Here is a 25003-nt window from a genome sequence, read left to right as displayed (position 1 = left end):
TCTGAAGCTGTATGTGAGGAAAACACCTAAACCAAATACTGCTCAAAGGAGATTGGACAAAGTTGAATTTAAATTTGGCTTATAGAAGTGCAACATGTCGCTGAACATCACCAATAATCTCCACAAGAACACAATCCGTTCTCAAACTTATGAAACCTATTTGCATCTCTCACCAGGAACACCACCTTTAAAACCTTTGACAAGCCTTTAATAAACGCATGGCAATCTCCACATACTCTCAAGTTCTTGAAAACTCGAATTGTCTTGTGCCCCTTCTCCACCTCACCACATACCAGTGCCAACCCAATTGCCAACTTCTCACTATGAACTCTCAAGCTCTCTTCCTTTGACTCTTCTTCCACGTCATGCAGTGCAAACCTCACTCCATGAACATAACCAATCTCAGATTTTATTCTCTGTTCCATTTCCTTCAACTTTTGATGAATCTTTTCTGTAAGTGGATGTGTCTTGTCCCTGTTGTAGAAAAAGTGGACCTCCTTATCGATCTCTACCCAACTGCGTCCTGCCTCTTTCTTTAACCCCTTCATCTTGAACAGTTTTCTTAATCTCTCACACTCCTTCCAGTAGCCAGCCTCAGCGTAGATGTTTGACAACATCACATAGTTGACAGGGTTATCGCCATCCAATCTCAAAAGTGTCTCTCCTACTTCTCTCCCTATTTCCAAGTCTCCATGTACTTTACAAGCACTTAGTAAAGTTTGCCATATTCCAACATTTGGTTTCAAAGGCATGCTGTTAATCAAATTCTTAGCTTCTTTTAAGCGTCCAGCTCGGCCAAGGAGATCAACCATGCAAGCATAATGTTCTACATTTCGTTTAATCCGTCTGTCATGGCACAATCTTGAGAAGTACTCTTGGCATTCTTCAACGAGTCCAGAATGGCTGCAGGCTGAGAGAACGGCTAAGTAAGTCACCCCATCCGGTTCTATGTCTTCTGATTGCATTTGGTGGAAAAGACGTATGGATTTCCTTCCAAGACCATGCTTACCATATCCAGTGATCATAATTGTCCAAGAAATGACATTCCTCACAGGAGTTTCATTAAATAGTTTTTCTGCCTCATCTGTTAATCCGCACTTGAGATACATATCCAGAATTGAATTAGTTACGGATATGTCTAAACCAGATGGAATTTTTATGGTGAAAGCATGCATTTGCTTACCTTGTTCCACTAGAGCAAAATCAGCAAACACACCCATAAGACTTGAGAGAACAAACCCATCTACTTGATGTTGTATACTAACCCTGAGCTGCCTAAACAAGTCCATGGCCTGTAGTAGATTGCATTCTTGGGCATAACCCAGAATCAGGGCACTCCAGGATACTAGATTCTTCTGTTCGATTTGGTCGAATATTCTCTGAGCTTCAGTCAAGTGGCTGCATTTTACATACAGATCAACAAGAGCACCTGCAATCATGGTCCGAACTGAACACAAGAATCCTCTTGTGATTAGGGAGGAATGTATTTGGCTTCCTTGCCGAATTGCTCCAAGACCACTACAAGCCTTCAGTGTGCTTGTAATCGTATACTCGTCAGGGACTTCTCCCATCCCTTGCATTTTCCTGAACAAAAGCAAAGCTCTCTCCCCATTTCCTTCGAGTGTGTATCCGGCTATCATCGCATTCCAAGTAATAAGGTTCTTAACTGGCATAACGTTGAACATCCGGGCAGCTTCACTAACTCTTCTACATTTTGTGTACATGTCAAGGATAGAATTGCTCACCACCGTTATCCATTCAAAACCAGATTTAGTGCACATATTGTGAATCTGCATTCCATTCTCAGCAATGCCCACAAAACCAGACGCCTTTAGATTAATTGAAAAAGTGAACTCGTTCGGCTTAACTTCTGAAAGTCCCATTTTACTAAAAAGAGACAGCGACCCTTTGGCATTACCATTCTGTAAGTAGCCGCACATTAAAGCTGTCCAAGAAACCACATTTCTTTCAGGCATTCTATCAAACACAGCACAGGCCATGCCCGTTCTACCACATTTACTATACATATCTATAAGATCATTGCTTAACATCAAATCAAACCCAAGTCCCATTTTCATTACTGTCCCATGAGCCTGCATTCCCTGATCAAGTAGCAAATTCTTCGAACAGTTCCTCAGGAGATTCGCCAACCTCTGCCTCTCATTCATCCTTGCAACTTTCTCTTTTCCCAAAAAACCCCTGTTCTACAAAGTCATGGCAACGAGAATCAGCGCCGTAAGTGTCAGAGAATTGGAAGATTTCTTCGTACCCACGTTGCTAAATTGTAAAAACACTTCCGGGTTGAAGAAAATTCACGCTCAAATTGTGAAGTTCTCGTTATCACAAAGCAATTTCTTGGTCACAAAAATGGTGGATGTTTGTGACAACAGTGGGAATTTAGGCTACGCCAGTTTGCTATTCAAACAAGTTCTTGAGCCAAACGTGTTTTTGTTCAATGCGATGATCAGAGCTTACACGCATCATCAAATGTATGATTTAGCAGTCACTTTGTATAAGCAAATGCCGAGACACTCACAAGCTCCTGACAAATTCACGTTCCCGTTTATAATAAAATCTTGTGCAGGGCTATTTTGTGAAGGTTTGGGGACGCAAATTCATGCCCAAATATGTAAATTTGGCCCAAAGTCCCATTTGCTGATAGAAAATGCACTGCTAGATTTATATACCAAGTGTGAGAACTTAACAGATGCACACAAAGTGTTTGATGGTATGACTGAAATGGATGTGGTTTCTTGGAATAGTCTCCTTTCTGGGTATGCTAGATTAGGGCAGATGAGAAAGGCCAGAGGAGTGTTTGAGGAAATCCCTAACAAGACTATTGTGTCTTGGACAACAATGATTTCAGGGTACACCAGAATCGGGTGCTACGCTGAAGCTTTAGACATTTTTCGGCAAATGCAAGTGTTGGGTATTGAAGCTGATGAGATCAGTATTGTTTCTGTTCTGCCGGCATGCGCGCAGCTTGGAGCTCTTGAGGTTGGGAAATGGATTCACATTTACTCAGATAAGAAAAGGCTATTGCAGTCTACTTGTGTTTGCAATGCCCTGATTGAAATGTATGTGAAATGTGGTTGCATTGACCAAGCTTGGCACTTGTTTGATAAGATGTTGGAGAGGGATGTGATTTCTTGGAGTACCATGATTGCAGGGCTGGCGAATTACGGTAAAGCTCGCGAAGCAATTGAACTCTTTCAAGGCATGCTGCGAGCAAAGGTTAAACCTAATGGCATTACATTTCTTGGTCTTTTATCAGCCTGCACCCATGCTGGCTTATGGAATGAGGGAGTTAAGTACTTTGATTCTATGAGAGAAGACTATAACATAGGGCCGGAAATTGAGCATTATGGTTGTATAGTTGATCTTCTTGGACGCGCTGGGCACCTTGACCAGGCTTTTGACAGAGTAAAGAAGATGCCAATGAAGCCAGAATCAAAGATTTGGGGTTCTCTTTTAAGCTCTTGCAGGACTCATTGCAATCTTGAGATTGCCATTGCTGCCATGGAGCACCTTTCAGTGCTTGAACCAGATGATGCAGGGAACTATGTTTTACTTTCCAATATATATGCAGACCAGGGGAAGTGGGAAGATGTGTCAAGGATGAGGAAACTCATAAGAAGTAAGAGCATGAAGAGAACCCCAGGTTGCAGTTTGATTGAGGTTAACAATGTGGTTATGGAGTTTGTATCCGGCGACGATTCGAAACCATTTGCAAAACACATATTTTCCATGCTAGAGCTTCTCGTTTTACAACACAACATACCAGATGAAAAGATAGAAGCCATTCCTGAGGATTGCAGTCACTTTGTGTGTTAAAATCAAGATATGCTCCAGCTCAGAAACGCCCATAACACAAAACTGTGAGTAATCGCTTCATTGTATTAAAAGAAATCTAAATTGGTGTATTCAAAACTGGTTTTCCTCAAGTTGCAACCCATTGCATTCAATTAACAGTTTTACCTGAATTGTATAACTTCACCAAAATGTTGGTTTTTTTTTTTTCTTTTTTTTGGGTGTAGATTTGGCAGACAAACGGCTGAGGAAAATGGTGAGAATTTCTGTCAAGATGAGTAGGAAGAATATGAAGTTTATCGTAGCCAGTCATGTACAGAAGAAAGGTACTTGCTATTTTTTTCTAAAATCATTTTTGTTATCCCAAAGGAATATTAACATATAGACAAATGCTGCTCAAGCAGCAGTTAAGCTGCATATTGTAAGTTGAAGTGAAAAGATTTCATTGTCTCCAATTACAGCTTTCCAACCAATACAAAACCAGAAGGGCAAGTTCACTGATATAAGCCGACATACCAAAAATACAACATGCAAATTCTAGCTCAACTGCTGTGCAAAAGAGAGGCCACATACAACAATTATTGCATACACAGCACAGTCCATGAGCAGAGCATCAAGTACCTTCTTCACCACCAAGCCTGCCTGTAAAGTCCTGCCTAACCGATCAGCCCATTCATATCCGTCAACTGGCATATTAAGCTCACCAAGTCTGCCAGCCATTCCAGAGAGTCTTCGTCTACCGCTCTCGACAATTCGCACAAGCACAAGTGTTACATTGGTCACCAAAACTAGATAGAGAGGCCTAAAACCCAAAAGAGTCTTCACCATTTTACTCCCAAGTAAAGGAAAACTCAGATGGGCTAAAACCACCAAGAAGGCTACTGCCACTGAAATGTAAATGCGGGTCCTTTCTGTTGCTTCAATGGCATCACTTATTCCAGTCCAAGTGACAAGTCTAGGTTTTTGAAATGGTGTTAATGTTGGTAATGATGATGGTGATGGTCTTTCAACCGTTGATGACGAGGACACAAGTGGTTGGGTTTGTGAATCAGTGGCTCCAAAGACTTCTTCAGTATCTGTGTCACATTGCAAATCAAACCCCTTTTCCTCAATCTCAGGGGTGACCACTGCAGACCCACTACACCATTAGCAACAGGAACAACTAAAGATGAAGACTTTATGCAGAGACAGAGAGAGATAGAGTGAAAGATTGGTACCTGGGATTTGATCTGGGACATGGATTTGGGGCTCCTGATCATGGGAAATCAACGGGTGCGATGGTGGGTCTGTATCTTCACGGTGAGTTGCTGGGTCTGTTGATGAAGAAGAGGAGGATGGTAGGGTTTGGATCCGACCCGTGATTAGAGCTAGGCGGTCGGATCCTCGCTCCATGATCTTCCTCCTTCGGGCTTCTCTGCTGTTTGTGGCCATATTTCCTTCAATCAAATCGATAAATGCTTCGTCCTTTGCTTCTTCTCAGTCGGCAAAGGCTGATATCAGCTCAGTTTTTGGGTCGGTGCGGTTTCAGATCCGATAAGTTGTTGAATTCCAACTTCATCATCTCGTGTCTTTTTTATTTTATTTAAAGAAAATTATATCTTCCAATTATTTTTATTTTTATTTTTAAAAAATATCTTCAAACTTTAGAAAAGAGAATTCACATCCCCTGAAGTTCATAGAAAAGTAAGAAATAGGCTTTTCTTTTTCATTGATAAGGAAATTTAGTGTACCAACTTGAAAGTAATGGATGATGGTTGGTAACCAAAAGTGCAGTCTTTTTTTTCTTCTTTCTTTCTCTTTGTTCTTTCTCTTTTTTAAGATTAAGTTTTTATTCCTGAATCTCACGTTGGGTTTTGGATTATTTCATCCTATATAATCCTTCACACACTCTTACGATGTTTTTAATAAAGCATCTTTCCCCAAAAAAACAAAAAACAAATAGCATGAATGAGGTAAACATGTATAGTTCAATAAATCCATGTATCCACAGGTCTGACGATAAATCCATGTATCAAGAGAGAGATTGATAACAGAACTGCAGCGTGAAAAACATGTATAGTTCAATAAAATTAGTAAATCAAAGATTTCAAAAACCAGACAACCCTCGTCAAGAGTACTTTGGCAGTTGCAAACTGACACACACAAAAAATCCCCTACAATTCCAAGTTAATCAATCCACTGGTTGACGCTGAAAGTCATAGGGCTGGTGCAATGCGTCTGTAAACCGCTCGGAAAGTCTGTCCCCCATTTCTGTCAACCTTCTGTCCTTCCTCGGTTGCAGAACTCAATAGCTTCGTAACTGGATCTGCTTTGAGCTCTTCATCTGTGAGAGCTTCAAACATAGGATGATTCCCAAGCAAGCCTTCATCCAGTCGCCAAGTTCTTCAACATCTGTAATTGTGTATATTATCCCACCAACTTCTAGAACATAAGCATACTCATCCAGTAGGAATGGACTGATCACCCTACGGCGATGGTTTTTCTCTTTGAAGTGAGGATCTGGGAACAGGAAAAACATCTTCGAAAGCTGTCCTTTCTCAAAGTAATTTGGAATGTATTTCATGGAATTAGTCCGAACCACTGAGATATTTTGGTATTGGCCAGGATTTGTCACCCTTAAAGCCAAGATCCTTTCCTTGACATACTCTGTCACCTTATCTCTAAGCTCCATTCCAATCATCAGCGTCTCGGGGAAAAGGGTTGAAAGACTTATCAGCAGTCCCCCAAAACCACAACCAATATCTGCAAACTGGATCTTTTTACCGCTATCCACTTGATCAGATGAGGGGAAGTGTTGCGGGTAATGAAGAGAATAATCCACTTGACCTGGGGAGATAGGTACTGGAAAGTGGGAGTCACTCAGAGGGTTGCTGTGTGCTCTTGCTCGGTAGAAACGCTTCCGAGGCAGGCCAGTCGACTTGCTAAACGTTGGGTTTGCTTCCTTTTCCGACATGACTTTTTCAGCTAGCTGCAGAATAGTAACAATCAGGATAGCATGCTCAATACGAAGGGAACAAAAAAATGCAAAACCAACGAATACTTTCAAGGTGCATCAGTTTGAATGCAATGCTATTACAGTCAGGCACTCTTGGTAGCAGACTGTGCAATGGGTCGGTGAATAAGAACAAAGACAGAATCAACGATGCTTCTAACTAAAAAGGCTCTCAAATTTTGAGTATCAATGCCTGCAATACCATTAACCAAATCTCCATTCCCTAGCAGTCACTAGTAAATATCACCAAAAGTCTTCACAACAGCACAAGCCATCCTCAAACTATCTATCACCAGAAATACTACCTTTAAAACCTTTGACAAGCCTTTAATAAAGGCATGGCAGTCCCCCACGTACTCTCAAGTACTTGAAAATTCGAATTCCCTTATTCCCCTTCTCCAGCTCACCACAGACCACTGCCAACCCAAGTGCCAACTTCTCACTATGAACTCTCAAACTTTTCTTTCACGTCATGCAGTACCTCACCTCACCCAATGAACATAACCCATCCCAGATTTTATTATCTTTTCAATTTCCTTGAATACTTGATGAATCTTTTCTGTAAGTTGGTGTCTCTAATCTCCGTTGTAGAAAAGTAAGACCTCATTATCAGTCTATACCCAACCTCCTTCTTTAACCCGTTCATCTTAAACAATATTCTTATTCTCTCACACTTTTTTTTTGGAATAGACACATTCCTTCTGTTCTGTTCACTTCCAAAATCACTTGAAAGAGGCATTATTACAAACACATGAGGAGCAAATCTAATAGCCCTGAACTTTAACAGAGCAAAAAGAAGATGAAGTCTAGCACAATATTACAAGTGAAAAAGAAAATAAAAGTAAAGCTTTTGCATGTTTAGAACAAACTTATACTACATCAATAGGCCTAGTTAAGACGAAGCATAGAATGGCCGTAATTCACAACAACAACGGCAAAAAGAGAACAAAGGTTCAAGCGAAGGACCACATACCTCGGTACTCTAATGGAGCTGAAAACCCAACAAGATTCTGAAGCTTTTCCAGATATGGAGACAAAGTTAGCTCTCGCACAAGTGTTCGAGGCTGGCTGAGAGGGAAAGGACTGAGCGACTGGAATTATGTCACGGAGCCACACAGACTTCAGAGTCGAAGTGAAGCTGAAAAGAGAGTTTAAGCTCGGGAGATCGTTCAGGTTTGGGCCATGTCATTTGTTGATTGGCCCAAATTCCGCCCATTTTGTTATGTAAACTATATCCCGGCCCTTTATGTTAGAAGCAAAAGTGCCATTAGGCCCACTACTCAAAGGCCCAATGACCAATTATTTGGATAAGATTTTTTTTTTTTACTACAAGCGAGGGGAGGGGGGAGCATCTCCAAGAGACTCTTTACTCTCTCATCCCTAACTATTTTAGCAAAAAAGAAGAAAAACAACGCTCCAACAACGTCGCTACCTCTCTCGCCATTTTGGCTCGCTACATCTAGCAAGGAGGAGAGAGAAATTCAAGGCTCGCCAAATCTGAAAGCTGCACAAGAGAGAGAGAGAGAGAGAGAGAGAGAGAGAGAGAGAGTTTGGTGGTGGGCTACTTTCCATTTTAAAATTTTTTAATGAATTTAAAATAATAAAATATTTGAAGTTAGCTAAAATAGAGAACATTGCTGGAGGAACCACCTTTTAAGTTGTTAGCTATTTTAACTAGAATTTGGATAAATTTTGGAAACTCTCTTGGAGATGCTTTTATAAAAATATTCATTGGGTGCATGAGTTTCGAACCTCTGCCCATATAAGTGAATGTGGAAGAACTTAGCCAACGTGATATCTTTAAATACAAAAAGCTAACACCCCAAACTCCAATAGCTGAATTGAGAATGATGCATGTTGGTGGCTTGTTGCTTTGATCCCATACTCTAGAGAGTCTTAGCATTAAGTACAATCCAATTCAATTTAGTCATTCTAGTCCAATAGAATTTAGTATAATCTACTTCAATTCAACATGGTTCACCAACTGAGTTCTAAGTTAATTATTTTTTTAGGACCTTTCTATTGAGAAAAGTGATAGTATATTAAACTTACACATACTATACAGATGCTAGGACTCAAACTCATGATCTTTCATGCGGGGCGAGCAATTACTCCAAACTACTATATACTAGTGGACCTTTGCAACTAGTTCTAAGATAGTTAGATATAATAACCCAGTTCCCCTACTATTTAGTGGAGGAAGATTTCAAACCAAAAATTAAAATCCCAAAATCCACACCTTAAACTCTAAAAATCCCAATCTGAAAATGGGGTTGTACTAAAGAGCCCTAAAAACTACGGACATTATTAATGTGCAATGATCAAATCATGTCTTGGACATTTTTCTTTTTCAAATTTGGATTTTGGACAAGTTTGATTATCTGAGTTTCGTCCCTTCTCTTTGTGTTTAACAACTAATCCGCCCCTAGAAACTCATATACATGACCTATATATAATGGAAAACGACCTCAAAAAATTCATGTCAATAACAATCCATAAATGTGGCCAACCAGAAACGGAGTTTTTAGTTGATATAGTTCCCAAGTTTTCTTGTCGTAATCTATATATTTTCTTAGTAAAATATAATCTCAGCACTCAATCCTTGCTTTGTGCTTCTCTCTAGAGCTAGCTGTGGAAGTAGAGAGTCTTGTATAGAAAACGTATGCATGGCTCTAGCTTCTGACTAAGCTCTAAGGTATAAGTTCTAAGTTCTAACCTAACTTAGCTAAGAATAGATAATAATTAATATATTGGAAAGGCAACTTGTGCAGATTTTTTGAACAAATGCTAACAAAATACTATTAACTTAATTAACTACTTATTGAGTTAATTAAGCACATGATTTCGTACGAGTATTACGCCACAAAGCACCAGAATATATATATATATATATATGTAGATTTTGCATATAAAACATTGGCTAGCTAGTTAGCTTCATGAAATCTCTACATACAACTACTCTTTGAAATTTTGTTGCACTCCTTTTGGGAACAATATCTATCTCACCCTTATGCTGTCTTCATGATATCTTTCTTGCACCCTTTCACTCCCAACAACCAATTAGATCTTTTTTCTGCAATAAATTATTTGAAAGTTCTGCTTAATCATTTTGTGCACTACGGGGAAGGATGTAACTCATGTGTGAGATCAAACAGTAGCCTGGTATTTTATTTTGAAGTGCTTGACAAGTAGCATATGTCAAGAATGAATGTGAGACTGGTTTAGGGTTCTTCAATGATTCTAGAGTCTTTTTTAAAATAAACATGTGGAACTACTACTTTATACGCTATCGAAGTCGACAAAGTCGTCCCGAAGTTTCAATTTTCAAAAGTTAATCGTTGAGCTAACGAATGTAATCAAACACGTATTCTTTAATCATGTATCCATCAAACGACTCAAATTATAATTTTCTTTACGTTGTTCATACATGCACGCAAATGTAATAATAAATTTATATTTTCGGTATATAATATGACAATTTGTTACACAACAAGACGATTTCCAACATAGTACGACTTATTCCATGAATAACAGATTAATCATTCTGCACCATCCCCAATCAACAAATTACATCGATAAATCAGTTCATAACAAAACCATAATCATTCTCCCCCATTCCCAATCAACAAATTGCACCGATAAATCAGTTCATAACAAAACCATAATCATTCTCCCCCATCCCCAATTAATAATACTATGATATTAATCGTGTGTGAATGTGGAGCTGAAACCCTAGTTATAATCTCCATGGAGGCTTGAAGATTTCAACGAAATTCATACCTTAAAACAGTTTTATAATCTTGAAGTGCATGACAGATACTAGTAATCTTCTGTGCCAATTAACTGGTCTTGATAGCTACACTGACAAACGTCTAACAACTGCTTTGATCAGAATCATGGCTAATCTTCTTTGACACAAATTATTTAGTCACAAAATTGGGCAACCGAGAAGAGAGGTTGAATTTGAAAGTGCCCAAGTCACTGTTTTCCTTTGCAACCTGGAAAGTGTTCATGTCTCACAATTGCACCTTTAACTCGTCATCTGTAAGTATTTTAGTGATGAGGTTGGTTATGATTATGGAAAGATTGAGAGGTTTAGAAACAGAATTATTGAGCACTGCGACTTTATTATGAGATTTTTATTACCACACAGTATGCAGTAGCAATCCATCACAATCTCTCTATCTTTACTTGACAAACACTTCAAATATCAGATTGGTAGGGGTCTTGATCACTCTCACCTGTTCTTCCATGACCATCCAAAGCTTTACAGACAAGCTGCTAATTCGCAATTTAACGAAACTGCCAGGATGATGCGTGATTGACCGCAATGTTGGGCGGTATTGGAGAAGGAAAAAAAATAAAAGAATTTGGTTTCTGTCTACTAAATGATTGATCAAAAAGTACGAAAGCATATAACAGTTTCGTCTTTGCTTTCTCTCATTTTGCTTCCTGTCAAACAGTTTCGTCCTCAGATCTGTACGAATTTTTTCAGGCCTCCAGGAACATATTGATTTTTCTATATTAAGCACTGAAGGGCATAAGCTTGAGTCATTGAAGGGCAAGAATTATAATAGTCAATTCTCCTATACTGCATTAATTTTGGTTGAGCTTGAGGCATTAATTTTTTTAATTTTTAATTTTTTGTGGTAAATATCACGAGGTATCCTCACATCCGAAGGGTGGATTAATCCCTGCTCGGAGTTCGGCTTGCCCCTGGCCACAAAGTACTTCCAACGGATTTCAAACTTCTACCATTGAGGCATGAGGCATTAATTTTTGAGTCTTATGAAAATTGAGCTTACCCAATTGTATCCAATCTCAAACACTTGGCAATTTAAAACCAAACATATTCAGGATATAAATGTTTTCATTGTCAAGTTTTTTGTATTAAACTGTATACGCAATTAATAAGTGTTGCATTATATTTTGCTATCGACAAAATAAGGGTGAAAATTTTTGGGGGTCGTACCATGAGACTGGGGTTCCTGTTCTCCAACACAACAACATTAACATACAAAATGTGAGTAATTAGATTCCTAATTATAATACATACATATGCACAAAAGAGCCAAAACAAAAGGAACAAATTAAGGGGAAGGGAATCCAGGGGCTGTGTCAGTTTTTTTCCCAAACCCCATCCCCCTCCTATTTTCTAGTATCAACCCTTCAAGCATGTGACTATTTTTAAGTAGTCTTGCGCCAATTCAGTGTGCGAGCGGAAGCCTCTTTTAAATGACAGGCCGTCACATCATTTGGTGAACAATATGTTTAGTAAACAAATTGCACGAGCGTAGCAATATTCTTAATTGAATTATAGTCATTGTTGGGGGACCTGGCACGACATGGCATGCAACAATTGGGAAGAGGAATTTATGCTCAAATGGGAGGATATTGGACCTCTGTGTCTGAATATCTAGCTAGCACGCTGGCTGCTTGTGTGTGAATCCAAACGGGGTTTACGTGAAGCAGTGAACATATATTTACTGTGTATAAAGCTTGGTCTCCCTGACTTTGTCTCATTTGCATGTAGCTAATAGATTATTTAATCTGTTATCTTTTTTAGTTTCTTCTTGCTATTATTAGCTACCTCTCTCCACTGCGTATTCTTCTTCTCAAGGTTCGACCCAGTTATATAATTACACAAATAACCCTGCAATCTTAGCTGTGTCCCCCAAAATTAAGATTTGTTTTAATTTCAAGTTCAAGCTTCAATTAATAATAATATAGTTTGGTTATAAATATAAAGTTAATTCATATATATATTACCTAACAAAAGGGAAACCCAGCTTCAATAACTGTAGGATGCAAATATATTTTAATTGCAAGGACAATTTTGGCAATTCAGAGGTGCATGAATGCAGGAGGGCAATCATGTAATAATCCCAAAACAAGGATTTCTTCCATGATCTTTCATATTATTAAAAGCCCTAAACCTGGAAACTTGAAGCTCAAGACCCAAAGTAGGTGAGAACTTCACCATCACACACACACACCCCCAATTACTTTTCTTCACCCTATAGCTACCGGAAGTTTAAATTCTAAATTTCTTGTGCATGGTGAGCAAGAAAAGCCTCACAACTATCTCTCTCTCACACATCTTCATCATTGATCAGTGGTATTCCCTCATGCACATCAGCTCTTGATATTAATTTATCAAAATATATTATGAAAAGTGTAAAAACTTCATGTGTACAAGGAAGCTATCTAGCAACCTTTTTTTTGGGGGGGTGGGGGGGTGGGGGTTCTTTTGGCCATAGCTAGGTACTTAGCATCTACAAGTTTTCCATATCGTCCTCTAGGGTTATGTTGATATATAGTTAGACTTTTTTTCCACCTTAGCAAGTCTTCGAGCAATTCAGTAAGATATTCTTGATTTGATTGATCTCATATCTTTGATCTTTGTGATATTTGCAGAAGCCAGACAAGTCAGAAGGGCAAAACCAAAAAAGGAAATTGAGATCTCCGTATCATGACAGGAGAACAAAAGGAGGAACTGCCACCAGGGTTCAGATTTCATCCTACAGATGAAGAACTTATCACCTTCTATCTCATCAACAAGATAACTGATGCTACTTTTACTGGAAGGGCGATCGCAGATGTTGATCTCAACAAGTGCGAGCCATGGGAACTCCCTGGTAAATATATATACACATAGACGATTATAGCTTATTTGTGAGCTCTAGCTTCATTTGTTTTCAATAATTCATCTTGAAATCAATTTCTTTGTCCTTGCATGTATCCATCAAAACAAAACCTGAAGTTCTCATCAGATCTTGCTTACTTCATCTTTTTTCTCTTCCTTTTTTTATGCGGGGGATAGACGACCAATAAAGTTGAGATAAATATCACTAGACTGCAGCTAGTTGATAGATCTTGCTTAGTTTTCTCAACTTATTGATTTAATTTTTCTTTTGGTTATTACTTGGCTTCAAGTTTTTCTGAAATGAAACTCATGAGAACTTTTGCATAACATTTCTTGTGACATATATAATAGTTAATTAATTGATATTTTCCCATATATTCATAGGTAAATTTAGTAGCTTCTTGTGGAATGAATAATTTACGGTTTCTTGTTTGAATGAATTATGAATTATAGCAAAGGCGAAAATGGGAGAGAAGGAGTGGTACTTCTTCAGCCTTCGAGATCGGAAGTACCCAACAGGAGTGAGAACAAACAGAGCAACAAACACAGGTTACTGGAAGACGACAGGGAAAGACAAGGAGATCTTCAACAGTGTGACATCTGAGATGGTTGGGATGAAGAAGACACTTGTTTTCTACAGAGGCCGAGCTCCTCGAGGCGAGAAGTCCAATTGGGTCATGCATGAATATCGTATTCATTCTAAATCCGCCTTTAGAACCTCTAAGGTACATACCTAATTAAATTCATTTCTATATATAGTACAAATTCACTTGGCTCTCTCTCTCTCTCTCTCTCTCTCTCTCTCTCATACATGGGATACTTGTATGAACATGTTGAGTGGAGCACAAGTTACGTATTTATATAATTTAAGAAAAGATAAAGGATAGAGCATGATTAATTCAATGCGAGATTTGTGAAACTTTGTCTACAGAGAACAGTCCGTAGTCCATATATAATATATAATTTTGGGTTTTACAAAAGCTAGGTAGGTGTACTTGCACCTTGTTTAATCCAAGCAAATAATAATTAGATGACTGATTACCCTTACATTTGAGTTAATTAACGTTGTATTTGCAATAATATGGGAAACATGGAAAATTACCTGCCGTGGTGAATGGTGATGGTGGGATAATATGAAACATGGAAAACCAATGCTGATAGTAATAATATGGGAAAGAGAAGAAATCAAGAAACAAAACAGAATTCATATTTCAGGGAGGTAAATGATAACCTATATCGGACATCAATTTACAATAACAAATACATTGTCGATATATGTTTTCAAATTCAAGCAAATTAATGTGGTGAATAGTAGAGTATTCACACAAAATTGACCATATATATATCGACAATGTAGCACGTACAATATATTGATACCTGGTACCAAATAGTATTTAGTAAAAGAATATTGATACCCTTCGTCTTTAAACTATGTCTTTCATTCTATATTATTATTCCATATAGATTTAATTGTGGATTGAATTAACTAACTGTAAATGCTGTGTTTAACAGGATGAATGGGTGGTTTGCCGTGTCTTCCAGAAGAGCGCAGGCATAAAAAAGTATCCAACAAACCAATCAAGAGCAGCCCATCCCTACAACCTAGAAATAGGTCCAAGTGTGGTGCCATCACCCATGATGCAGCTAGGTGATCACCAATTCCCATATGGCAGAAATTACATGACAAGTGCTGAGCTGGCAGAGATTTCTAGGGTTTTAAGAACTGGCGGCAGCGGCGGTGGTGGATCATCAAATGGCACTATTAACGTACCAATCCAACCCCAATTCAACTACCCAAATCTTGGAGGAGGAGGAGGAGGAGGCTTTACAATTTCTGGGTTAAATTTGAATCTTGGTGCGCCAGCCACCCAGCCCATGTTGAGGCCAATGCCACCACCACAACTACATCATCAAGGTCCTCCAGCTATGAACCATCATCAGCAAGATGTTATGAGTAATGGGGCTAATAATAATTCCCTTGGTCCAGATCATCAAGCTGGATATGGTGCAATAGATATGAACAACAACAATGCAAATGGGAATGGCAACAGGTTTATGAACATGGAGCATTGTGTGGATCTTGACACCTACTGGCCTCCCTATTAGGGTTTATGAAGAGAGTTATTATAATTAGTTCTAACTTTCAGGGGCAAGTTAGACCACAAACATAATTAATAAATAATTAATTATGGTATTAATATTAATTAGTATAGAATAGCTAGCTACATATAAGGTGCTCCTGAGAATCAGTAGAGAAATTGTATTTCCTTTCAATCTGTTGACATTTCAATTAAGCACACCTTAATTTGTTATTCATCTCTAATGGGGTGTCTTCTGGGTTAAGTAAGTATATACCCAGAGCAACTAAGGCCATCTATCGTCTTTATGTATTAGAGTTTTAAGTTATAATTACTTCTCTCCTTCAGAAACATGTCTTGGTCTTTTTGCTTCTGTATATCTTTTAAATTCATTTATTTCCATCTACGATATTTTCTTTTTTAGTACAAAGCGATAGTCTAAACTACTCACACACACAACTATGATGCCGTGGGGTGGGGATATGAACCTGAGATCTCTGGCCTGCAAGTCAAAGCCATTTTCCGTTGGGCTAGACCTCATTGACTCCATCCACCATTTTTTAGCTTAATGTAAATGGTGGTTTTTGAGTTGATAATGTTTATATCAGTAAACTGAAAGGGGACTAATTACATATATAACCACTCCATCTTTGTTACTAATGGATCAACTTAGAAGTTTAAGAATTGATAAATACCACAAGTTAGGAGACTGCTAGTAATAAGCACAGGAAGGAACTATGAGTTTGTAATTATCTGACAAGGCGTTGGGGTGGTTGGCCACAAAGCAGCACCACGTGCACTGGAAAAACTTCAAACACTCGGGAGAGTGAGAACGAAATTAAACTTACTCCATAGAATTTTATATGGTAAGTTTACTTTCATGGAATACATCGGAGAAGCTTTTCAATTCGTGAGAGAGTGAGAAAGGAATAAAACTTCTCAAAAAAGTCGCTTTTTTTATTAGTAAGTTCATATTGTGTAGCAATGTCACCAGTTGGTCTCGGTTGGTCACTTGTAAAAACCCAATGCCATCATCATGCATCGACCATCGTGTAAGCCAATGTGCCTATAGCTAGGGTAATAATAATATGGTTGAATGAAAAAATTTATATTTATGAATTTAGATTCTAATTTTTATAAATAGATACATATGAATATTAGTGAATTAGTAATATCACAAAGCAGTGTGAAGTCTGGGAAGTAAAACCTATTTATTTTTTGTTCTGGTATTAGAAGTAAAAACCCATTTGTCACATTAATTGTCGTAATAAGTTGACAATTGAAACATCATCAGCCAGATAATATTGCACTGTGGTCTGAAGTTGTGGTTTCTCTAACAGTATAACACTGATGACATGTTTATTAATCCATCATCGGATGAGAATAAATTAAATTGAGAATGAGTGGATTGAGATGAGTTAGAATCCGAATTCCCATTAAAGTTGTTTACTATATCATATGGAATTGGGGGAGGAGTTGAATTCCTAATTTTATGTGAGCCTTACTTGTATTTCTATTCCTCCATGTGAAGTAAACATAGGATTAATCCATAATTGAAATTCAACTTCTTATTTTAATTCCGATTACGGATTAGTAAGCATGTCATGATAATAAAGATGTCAAAGCCATCAAAGCAAGCTCAAATTTCCTCATGGGCCACCACATACGTCACAAAGGAGCTCACACAAGTTAACCTAAATTAACAGCACTCAACAGCCTTATTAACCATCCTTAAACACACAAATATTTTGGCACCTGAAGTTTTGACCCATAAGATACAATGAAAAACATGATTATTTTTACGAATAGTGATTTTAAGATTTAAAACCTTGTTTGGTGTTGAACTCCAAACTATTTTTAAGATCTAAACAAAATTGATATTAAAATCAAAAAATCAAAAACCCTAATCTCCAAATTAATTTTAAGATTTAAAAACTTGTTTAGTATTGAACTCTCCAAATTAAAATTAACAATAGAAAAGGAAAAAGATGTGAGGCAAAACCCTATCAATTTTGGTGGTGCACAACAACTCCAAATTGAACTCGCCGATGATGAACTTAATTCGGTGGTTTTGGTGTGTTCACAAAGACAAACCTGATCGGTGAGAGAGAGAGAGAGAGAGAGAGAGAGAAAACCATAAAAGCTCACCTTTTTTGTTTTAATAATTTGGGGGGTTTCGATTTTCAAAAATGAGTCTACCAAACAGGTTTTTGATCAAATATGTTTTTTGGTATATAAATTTGAATCCAAGTAGACAAGAATTTTATAGAATCTCCAAATAAATAGGATACCAAACCAGCCTTAGCTTTTTGTGTAGACAGGACAACAATACATCAAAGTTGTGGCTTACTTTAGGTCGCCGAACTGCCACCACGCAGGTGACGGTCTGTCCTTGGCATAATTATTGGGGATAATATTTCCCAAGTCAGAAAGTCACGGAGGTAAATATATGGTAAAAAAAACGGGGTATGCGTTGTTGAGAAACATATATGCAGATTGCAGACCAAGTTCTACGCAAACCAATGACACCTCTCTTGGCCATCTTACTAAATTATTGATTCCAGTCTTCACAGTTAATTGAAAAATTATAAATTATATAATAAAAAATTAGAACAAAAAAGTTATATTTTAATAACGAAAAGAGGGGCACACGACAATCATCTAGACTCTGAACTTTGTAAGAATAAAAAATAAACTAGAATACACCTTGGAACAACATAATTAAAAGCTGCCCACACCAGATGAACTCCTACACTTATCTGAATGTCTAACTCGTGTATCACAGTTTCTAAAACTTAAGCAAGATATTTGAACACTGCCGTGGCTGCATCCGATTCACAAATATATCGCCTCGAAATGCCCTTGCAACAAGCACAAACCAACCTGCAAGAAATAGAAAAACAGATACTGAGGTAAATAAACAGAAGAGGAAAGTTTCACCTATCAACCAAAAAAGTACGGGATAGCAGTATCAGGTACAATACAATACAAAATGTTCATTTACTGCTGTTTGAAATGATAATGAAGTATACCTTCAACCATAAAAAAAGAAAACGACTTGTGAACAAACTGGCAGCAGTCTACTTGTCCGGATGAACCCTTTTAGGCTTACGACGCGTATGGTTGGTACTTCGAACAGGTTTCTTAGACTTTGTACTGCATGATGATAAACCAAAATTTGTAATCAGCCAACGGAAATATTTCAGGATTACTTTTCATTTAAGAGAAAGGGACGTGCAAGATGCCAGCATCAGAACTTTAATTGCCATCTCAACCAACAACATAATTAAAAAGAACAGACAATTAAGAAACTAACCAGAAAAGCGAGGAGAAAATTCTGAACAGAAATATGATGGGTAGGGCCAACAAAGCAGAGGCCTGCAACATTTAAATTGTTGGTCAAACATAAAATTTTAAAAATAAAATAAAAGGAGCTGCAAAAAGAATGATTTCATTACACATACCGCAAACCACTCCAACTCCTTTGTAGCAAGGGCTCTTGTCAGCTCATGCCTCTTCAGCAAATCTTTTACTTTGGCTTGAACCTTTAAGGAATATTAATTATAAAGTTAATAAACTACTATAGCTCGGGTTCAGTGAATGGCTTAAGCTAAGGGTACATCCACCAATGCTAGAAAGTATCAAGGGGAAAAAATTATGTACTTCAACAACATATTCAGCACTGCTGGGACAAAGAATACTGAGAAAACAACACAACTCCTTCTGGATACGCGTTTTGTTTGACAATTTTATGGCAACTACTATAATGTATTAACCATGTAACGACTGAGCTAATGAATTCTTAGAATCACTTTATGACAACAAACATAGAAGACAAAACAATGCAGTAATAGTCCTCAACAGTAAATGACATATGTACTGCAGTCCAAACTCTGTTCAACAGAGTCATTATTAGACAACAGAAATTAAACATATATTCCATATTAAGCCAAGATGAATTGGCTTGGCAAAAGCAACTTAAAATTAAAAGGCAACAATCAAACCTTTGAACTAATAAGTATCTAACAGTAGCATAATGAATGAAGGTTTTCCCAAATTAATGCCAATACCTGATGATGGTACGTTGACGCAGATTTGAGAAACTTCTCGTAGGCATGAACTGCCTTCTTTGTATAGGGCTTCAATACCACTCGAACTTTGTCAACATGAGGTTTTGCTACAGTCGCCACTTGATCAACATATGGCTTGCTGAACTTTTTTGCTTCCTGTCACCCAAAAATACAGCTGTAGGATGCATGTAGGCAACACAGAAAAACCACAACCCCCAAAAGAAAAAAGTGTATATGATAAGATAGATACCTGAAAATAAGGATCAACAACTTCTTGTGCTTTTAGAACATGTGGAGCTAATGTACTCTTTGACGTCTCATAAACTTCAACAGTTTTCGTACTTAACGATTTCACATGAGGTTCAACAGATTCTTTCACCACCACCCACTGTTCCTTGATTGCTGGGATCCATTTCTTTAAAGCACAAGGACAGAGACAGGAAAAGGAAGGGAAATCCAAATTAGTATGAAATTGAAGACAAACCATTTATTATAAAAAAGTTCTAAACCATAATTGAATAGTAGAACTTACTAGCATGCACGCAGACATGCATACTAGCACACTGACATACATGTATACATATTGGCACGCAAGTGTGTGTGTGTGTGTGTGTGTGTGTGTGTGTGTTTGTGTAATCCCTGCTTAAATTATCTCTACGATGGAAAAATTACAAAGTGCGAGATGTAGGAAAACAGCAACGCAACCAAATTCAGGTCCTCACATAGTGTAATGATGCAATACTAAAGTTGAAAATAAAGTTAACCTAGCTTACAGTTTTAAATGTTTCCACGTGTGGTTCAGCCCACTTTTCAGCTTGGGCTTTTTTCTCCAGGGCCTGAACAAATTTGAAGTAAGGTGCTCGTCAGTAATAGATGAATATGATACTCAGTAAATTAGGCACAAAGTTGTAAAAGAGCAAATTCCAGAAGTAACGAATGAGATTCTTCACCATACAGCAATCAACTGTAATACCTTCTGAACCGCAATATCCACTACAGGTTTGCCATGCTCATTCCAATGTGTCTCTACAAGGGACTGCAAGTTGACAACAATTTCAACACCTTGAAGAAAGCTTTTCTTTACAAAAGTAAATGCATTTAGTTACCTGACAATTGATTAAATGTACAGCAAGCCATGGTGGAAGCCATGCACCATGAACCTGATTTTAAAAAACAGAATATGCATTAGGGCTTGAAACCAAAATATAATAATGACTCCGTTTTTAAGTATACAATATACCAGATGAGGACATATGTGAGAAACCATATAATATAGGGCGACTACAAAAAAAAAGCATTTGCTTGAATAAAAATAAGTAAATAAAAAACCCAGCTTTTGTATTATTTCCAAAATTCCAACTGTATCATTTGATAGATAAATTATCTGGATTACTGAAGAGAATTGCAAAATGAACTGTCACAGGTATTATCTGCCAATCGCATGGATTATTAAATAAGTGTCATGCCCCACATTAGAGCCAGATTTTTTTAATGAACCTTAAATTCTATGACAAGCTTAGACAAAACCCTCAAGTTCTATGATAAGCTTTAGACAAAACCTTACCATTCTACTTCCTTAAGAAACTACTTGGTTGATTTTTCTGAATTTACAACTAGCTCAGAAAGAATATAGACAAACATCAGGAAACAGATTAAATGAGAGAGTGAATTTATGCAACTTACTACCTCCTTTAACTCTTTTGCTTTTGAAGTAGCTTCAAACTTTGCCTTCAACATTTCTTCCTGAAGAAAAATATGGAAACAAAGACTGCATAAGCACCAAACAAAATCTAGAATAATGAACTTTAGCAAAGACTAAAAAATTACCTCAGCAACTTTAAGAGCGCGCTCAGTTTTACGGATTTTAGTCTTTTGGTCATCGCTAATCTTCTCAATCTATAAAAAAATTATCTGAGATCATTCTACCATCCCCCAGGATAAAATTAAGCAAAGTTCAAGTTGCAAAAGAAAACAGAAGTTTACTTTTCATTCAACAATGTATAGAAGTCAAAGTAAATATTAATACAAAAAACACCAAAAAAATCCCAACTGTGACCACATTGGAGATAAACAAGGAACTAATAATGTTGTTTTGCCCACCAACAGCTTACATTCATAAAAGAAATGAAAAAAAAAGGCATTTATATCAACAAACTTGTTTCTAGGGAAACAAATAGCGAACATGTCATAAAAAGGACATGAAAGGGATTGGTAGCAACCATTGAATCACAAGAATACAACCAAAACAAAACAGTGATCGTTTGACAGAACTTCAGAAAGATAATACAACTTTTAGTATCTTTCCATCTTCCATTAATGTCGTTCATCCAGTTATGTATTACATTCAGCAATACAATGTGCGTTATATGCAGAATCACTAAGGACTTTCATTATGCGCATATTCAGCTACAAAATAACTTTTTCTTCCCGAATGAGACAAATAAAATAAACTCACATTCTCTATTTTTAAGATCAAAACATCAATCTTCGTCTCGGCATTTTTTGCCCTGGCTTCCAATACCTCTTTCTCTTTATGTTGCGATTCTAATTCCTTTTTAAGTTCAGCAACCTGCAAAGTAGATTGAGTTTACAAATGTAGTGGTTTTCACCAACTAAAATAGTTCACTTGACCATTTCTAACCTTCTTCTCTAATTCACCAGCACGTGCATGAGCCTTTCCAACCTGCTTCTCAGCATCTAATGACCCTTTTTTCTAAAATACAGTAGCATAGGAAGAACAAATTACAAATTAAACAACACCCAAAGAAAGAAATTGTTATTTAACAACAGAGTGGGTAATTGGTTATCTGGCTTCTCATGCAAAAATGGCTAACCTGGAGAGACTCGATTTCACTCTGCAAAGAAGAAATGCTATTCGAGTTCTCTTGAATGATTTTCTCCTTATGTTCTATTATCTCATTCTTCTTTTTGAGTTCTTTAATCTTCGCATCCACGTCGAATTCTTCAGCAGTAACAGAAAGACAAAACGTCAGCCAACAAGCCCAAGCAGCACTTAAAACACTTAAGAAGCACCATTCCCAAATCCAAAAAGTCTACGAACTGCTTTTTAACATTGATTTCGGTAAACTACTATGGATTATTCTTCAGAACAAAGCTAAAACTCAACTTGTGCTCTTCTGAAAATTAGAACTTTTTTATTTTAAAGCTCCGACAAATATTATAAAAAGTTCAAAACTAAAGCTTGACAAGTTAAGCTCAGAGAACTCGGCTTATTGGTACTAACATGAATTCCCAAAAACCAATAAAACTAGAAATAGAACGAAATTAATACACTTCAGGATTCGTAAACTGAAGGATCTTTAACTTCAGTAACATTTGATTAGGGAGCGATAAAACCGAGGAAAATCGAATAAACAACACTTATAAATCACAAATTTAGTTTTTAAGTTCAAACAAACCCAAAAATCGTAAAACAAGCGAGAAACGAACCAAGGGTGTGGATCTTAGACTTGAGCTGATCCAACTCGATCTTCAGAGCGGACGAATCAGGGCCGTCCGATCGGACGGGCTTCAGTGGCGCGTCTTCTTCTCCTTGCACTGAAACATCAGCCCTAATCTGAGAGAAAATTAGGGCTAGAAAAATTGACAGAATCGCGAGCTTTGAGGCCGCCATGGAGCATGAAATCACAGCCAACAAAACTCAAAGCGACAGTTTTGAGTCTGAGTTTCTTTTGAGTTTTTGAGTCCGGGGTTTGGTGGTACTTTCAATTTTTCCCCAACTATAAATCTTATAAATTTTTTGGTTTTAAAAAAAAAACTTTTTATTACCGAAAGGAAATAGGATCCTAAATAGAATAAAAGATAACTTTTTAGCGGTTTTATTTTGGTCGGCCACGTGTCGGTCAGGTAAGGAATAGGGATTATCTGGGAGGGCTTTGATTTTTGACGCGTGGAATTGTCACCACTTGTCAATGAATGTGGGTAGTTTATGGTTCGAGAAAACCGGGTCGGTGGGGTAGGTAGCGGGACTAGCCGCCGAACGAGGTTTTGGAAATAACGAATGGACTCGGTGAGTCGTGACTCGGGAAAAACAAAACGACAAGTGGAATAGATTAAAACGGCATCCCATGGTATACGATTGATTAAAGATCCAAATTATCCATGCACATAACATGATTATTGGGTGAGATATGTTTATACCATATCTGATCCCCTTCTATTTGGACATACGGAACAAAAGACACACTAATAAGAAGTCAATATGTTCCTAGTTTAATTGTTGGAACTCATAACTATCATCGATACGGGTGAACTTGCGACAACCTCACCGCCAATCCAGCTCAACGAAAGCACATGTTTTGTCACTTTCATATTAGGATGTGTGGCAACTTCTTAAGCGATATCTACAGTCTCACATCAAAACTATAACACAAAATACTCAACCCTTTGATAAATTAAAAAAAGAAGCTATGCCCCAATTGTCTATAGATAAGACTCTTGTTCTAATGCACCAAGTAATTGTAACGGGGCACAAAAATCCTTACTTTGTGCTCTAGTCGTTCAACTCTATTGAGATTTAGGAGTTCGATGATCTCATTCATAATACGTGTGTACAATGGTGCTCATGTCCTTATAATTCAATTCATACATATGCTTAGGAGAGGGGTTGGGCCTGAGCAAGGTGTATTTTGGCCCTTGGACATTTTGGTCCGTCAGAAAAGCTTAATTGGGTTTGCCACATGCAATTAATCGATTTGAATTAAAAGTGGCATGAGGATATTGTAAATCCACTCGATTAAGGATTGGTTTGGGAATGCTTCTTAACGCTTTATGGTATAAGAATCTAAAATTGTGTAGCATGTGTTTTTTAAGAAACCACTCTTTGATTATTAATAAAAGGTTTGACATTCCTCTATTTGGGACTTCTAAATGTTTCTAGTAAAATCGCTTTTATTATAAAAATAGGGAAATTTTCATAAGAAATCCATGTGTTTCTTGGAAAAGTATTTGTCATGTAATTTGCTAGAAAACACTTCTATGACCCATAAATTTCTAAATTCTACTAAATGTTGGCAACAATACTTTTGGTTGTCAGAAAACGCTTTTAGCACTTTCATAAACACTCCCAAACAGACCTTAAAAGGGCTTCTAACACAGGTATTTATAACATCAATCCTCAACCGGCCCTAAATATCACATTATTTAACAACCAAACCCTTATGGTATGTTTAGTACACCATATTAGACTCTGGATATGAGTAAATAGCTCATGTTAGTTGTTTAGTGTCAACTTGTATTATTTAAGTACTTAACTATGTTAAACGGATTGGGCTTTTAATACTCTCCATACTTGACTAATTAATACAACCCACACACCCCTAGTTTAGATAATACTTACTTAATTTTAAGCCTATGAAGAAAAAAAAACTCTGGCATCTATTTCATT

General features: G+C 37.3%; 6 protein-coding genes across 8 annotated transcripts; 2 read left to right on the top strand and 4 right to left on the bottom strand.

Moving 5' to 3' along the window:
* Positions 1-52: 52 nt before the first annotated feature.
* LOC103320140 (Tetratricopeptide repeat (TPR)-like superfamily protein) lies at positions 53-2168 on the bottom strand. The gene has a single exon (XM_008221773.3). The coding sequence runs from the start codon at positions 2166-2168 to the stop codon at positions 108-110; it is 2061 nt and encodes a 686-aa protein (XP_008219995.2). The 3' UTR covers positions 53-107.
* A 46-nt stretch (positions 2169-2214) lies between these two features.
* On the top strand, positions 2215-5597 carry MEF21 (mitochondrial editing factor 21). The gene is made up of 3 exons (XM_008221789.3): positions 2215-3878; positions 4038-4136; positions 4272-5597. Exon 1 carries the CDS (start codon positions 2215-2217, stop codon positions 3832-3834), a length of 1620 nt encoding a protein of 539 aa, XP_008220011.2. The 3' UTR covers positions 3835-3878; positions 4038-4136; positions 4272-5597.
* Positions 4193-5664, bottom strand: LOC103320138 (uncharacterized). The gene is made up of 2 exons (XM_008221772.2): positions 5028-5664; positions 4193-4937 (listed from the first exon to the last, which is right to left on the bottom strand). Exons 1-2 carry the CDS (start codon positions 5239-5241, stop codon positions 4348-4350), a joined length of 804 nt encoding a protein of 267 aa, XP_008219994.2. The 5' UTR covers positions 5242-5664; the 3' UTR covers positions 4193-4347.
* Positions 5665-5817: 153 nt separating this feature from the next.
* On the bottom strand, positions 5818-7938 carry LOC103320137 (tRNA (guanine-N-7) methyltransferase). The gene is given in 3 exon segments (XM_008221771.2): positions 5818-6163; positions 6166-6778; positions 7776-7938. Coding segments are annotated over 2 exon segments (756 nt in total). The 5' UTR covers positions 6764-6778; positions 7776-7938; the 3' UTR covers positions 5818-6005.
* Positions 7939-12779: 4841 nt separating this feature from the next.
* On the top strand, positions 12780-15764 carry NAC038 (NAC domain containing protein 38). Of its 2 annotated transcripts, XM_008221770.2 has the most exons (4): positions 12780-12920; positions 13220-13440; positions 13902-14173; positions 14961-15764. In XM_008221770.2, exons 2-4 carry the CDS (start codon positions 13275-13277, stop codon positions 15552-15554), a joined length of 1032 nt encoding a protein of 343 aa, XP_008219992.1. In that variant the 5' UTR covers positions 12780-12920; positions 13220-13274; the 3' UTR covers positions 15555-15764. The 2 variants fall into 2 exon arrangements, with proteins under 2 accessions (XP_008219992.1, XP_088900499.1); XM_089044373.1 differs by lacking the exon at positions 12780-12920 and having other exon boundaries at positions 13124-13440.
* A 2369-nt stretch (positions 15765-18133) lies between these two features.
* Positions 18134-23442, bottom strand: LOC103320135 (DNA repair ATPase-like protein). Of its 2 annotated transcripts, none has more exons than XM_008221768.2 (15): positions 23047-23442; positions 22431-22558; positions 22238-22309; positions 22052-22165; positions 21424-21492; positions 21280-21339; positions 20703-20756; positions 20570-20632; positions 20370-20432; positions 19847-20011; positions 19597-19752; positions 18991-19071; positions 18843-18904; positions 18559-18682; positions 18134-18409 (listed from the first exon to the last, which is right to left on the bottom strand). In XM_008221768.2, the coding sequence occupies exons 1-14, from the start codon at positions 23228-23230 to the stop codon at positions 18607-18609; spliced, it is 1347 nt and encodes a 448-aa protein (XP_008219990.2). In that variant the 5' UTR covers positions 23231-23442; the 3' UTR covers positions 18134-18409; positions 18559-18606. The 2 variants fall into 2 exon arrangements, with proteins under 2 accessions (XP_008219990.2, XP_008219991.2); XM_008221769.2 differs by having other exon boundaries at positions 21283-21339.
* Positions 23443-25003: the final 1561 nt, after the last annotated feature.

This window comes from Prunus mume, linkage group LG2, assembly GCF_029339155.1.
Source record: "Prunus mume cultivar Tortuosa linkage group LG2, ASM2933915v1, whole genome shotgun sequence".
In the NCBI taxonomy this organism is placed as follows: domain Eukaryota; kingdom Viridiplantae; phylum Streptophyta; class Magnoliopsida; order Rosales; family Rosaceae; genus Prunus; species Prunus mume.
This window is presented reverse-complemented; position numbering and strand designations above follow the sequence as displayed.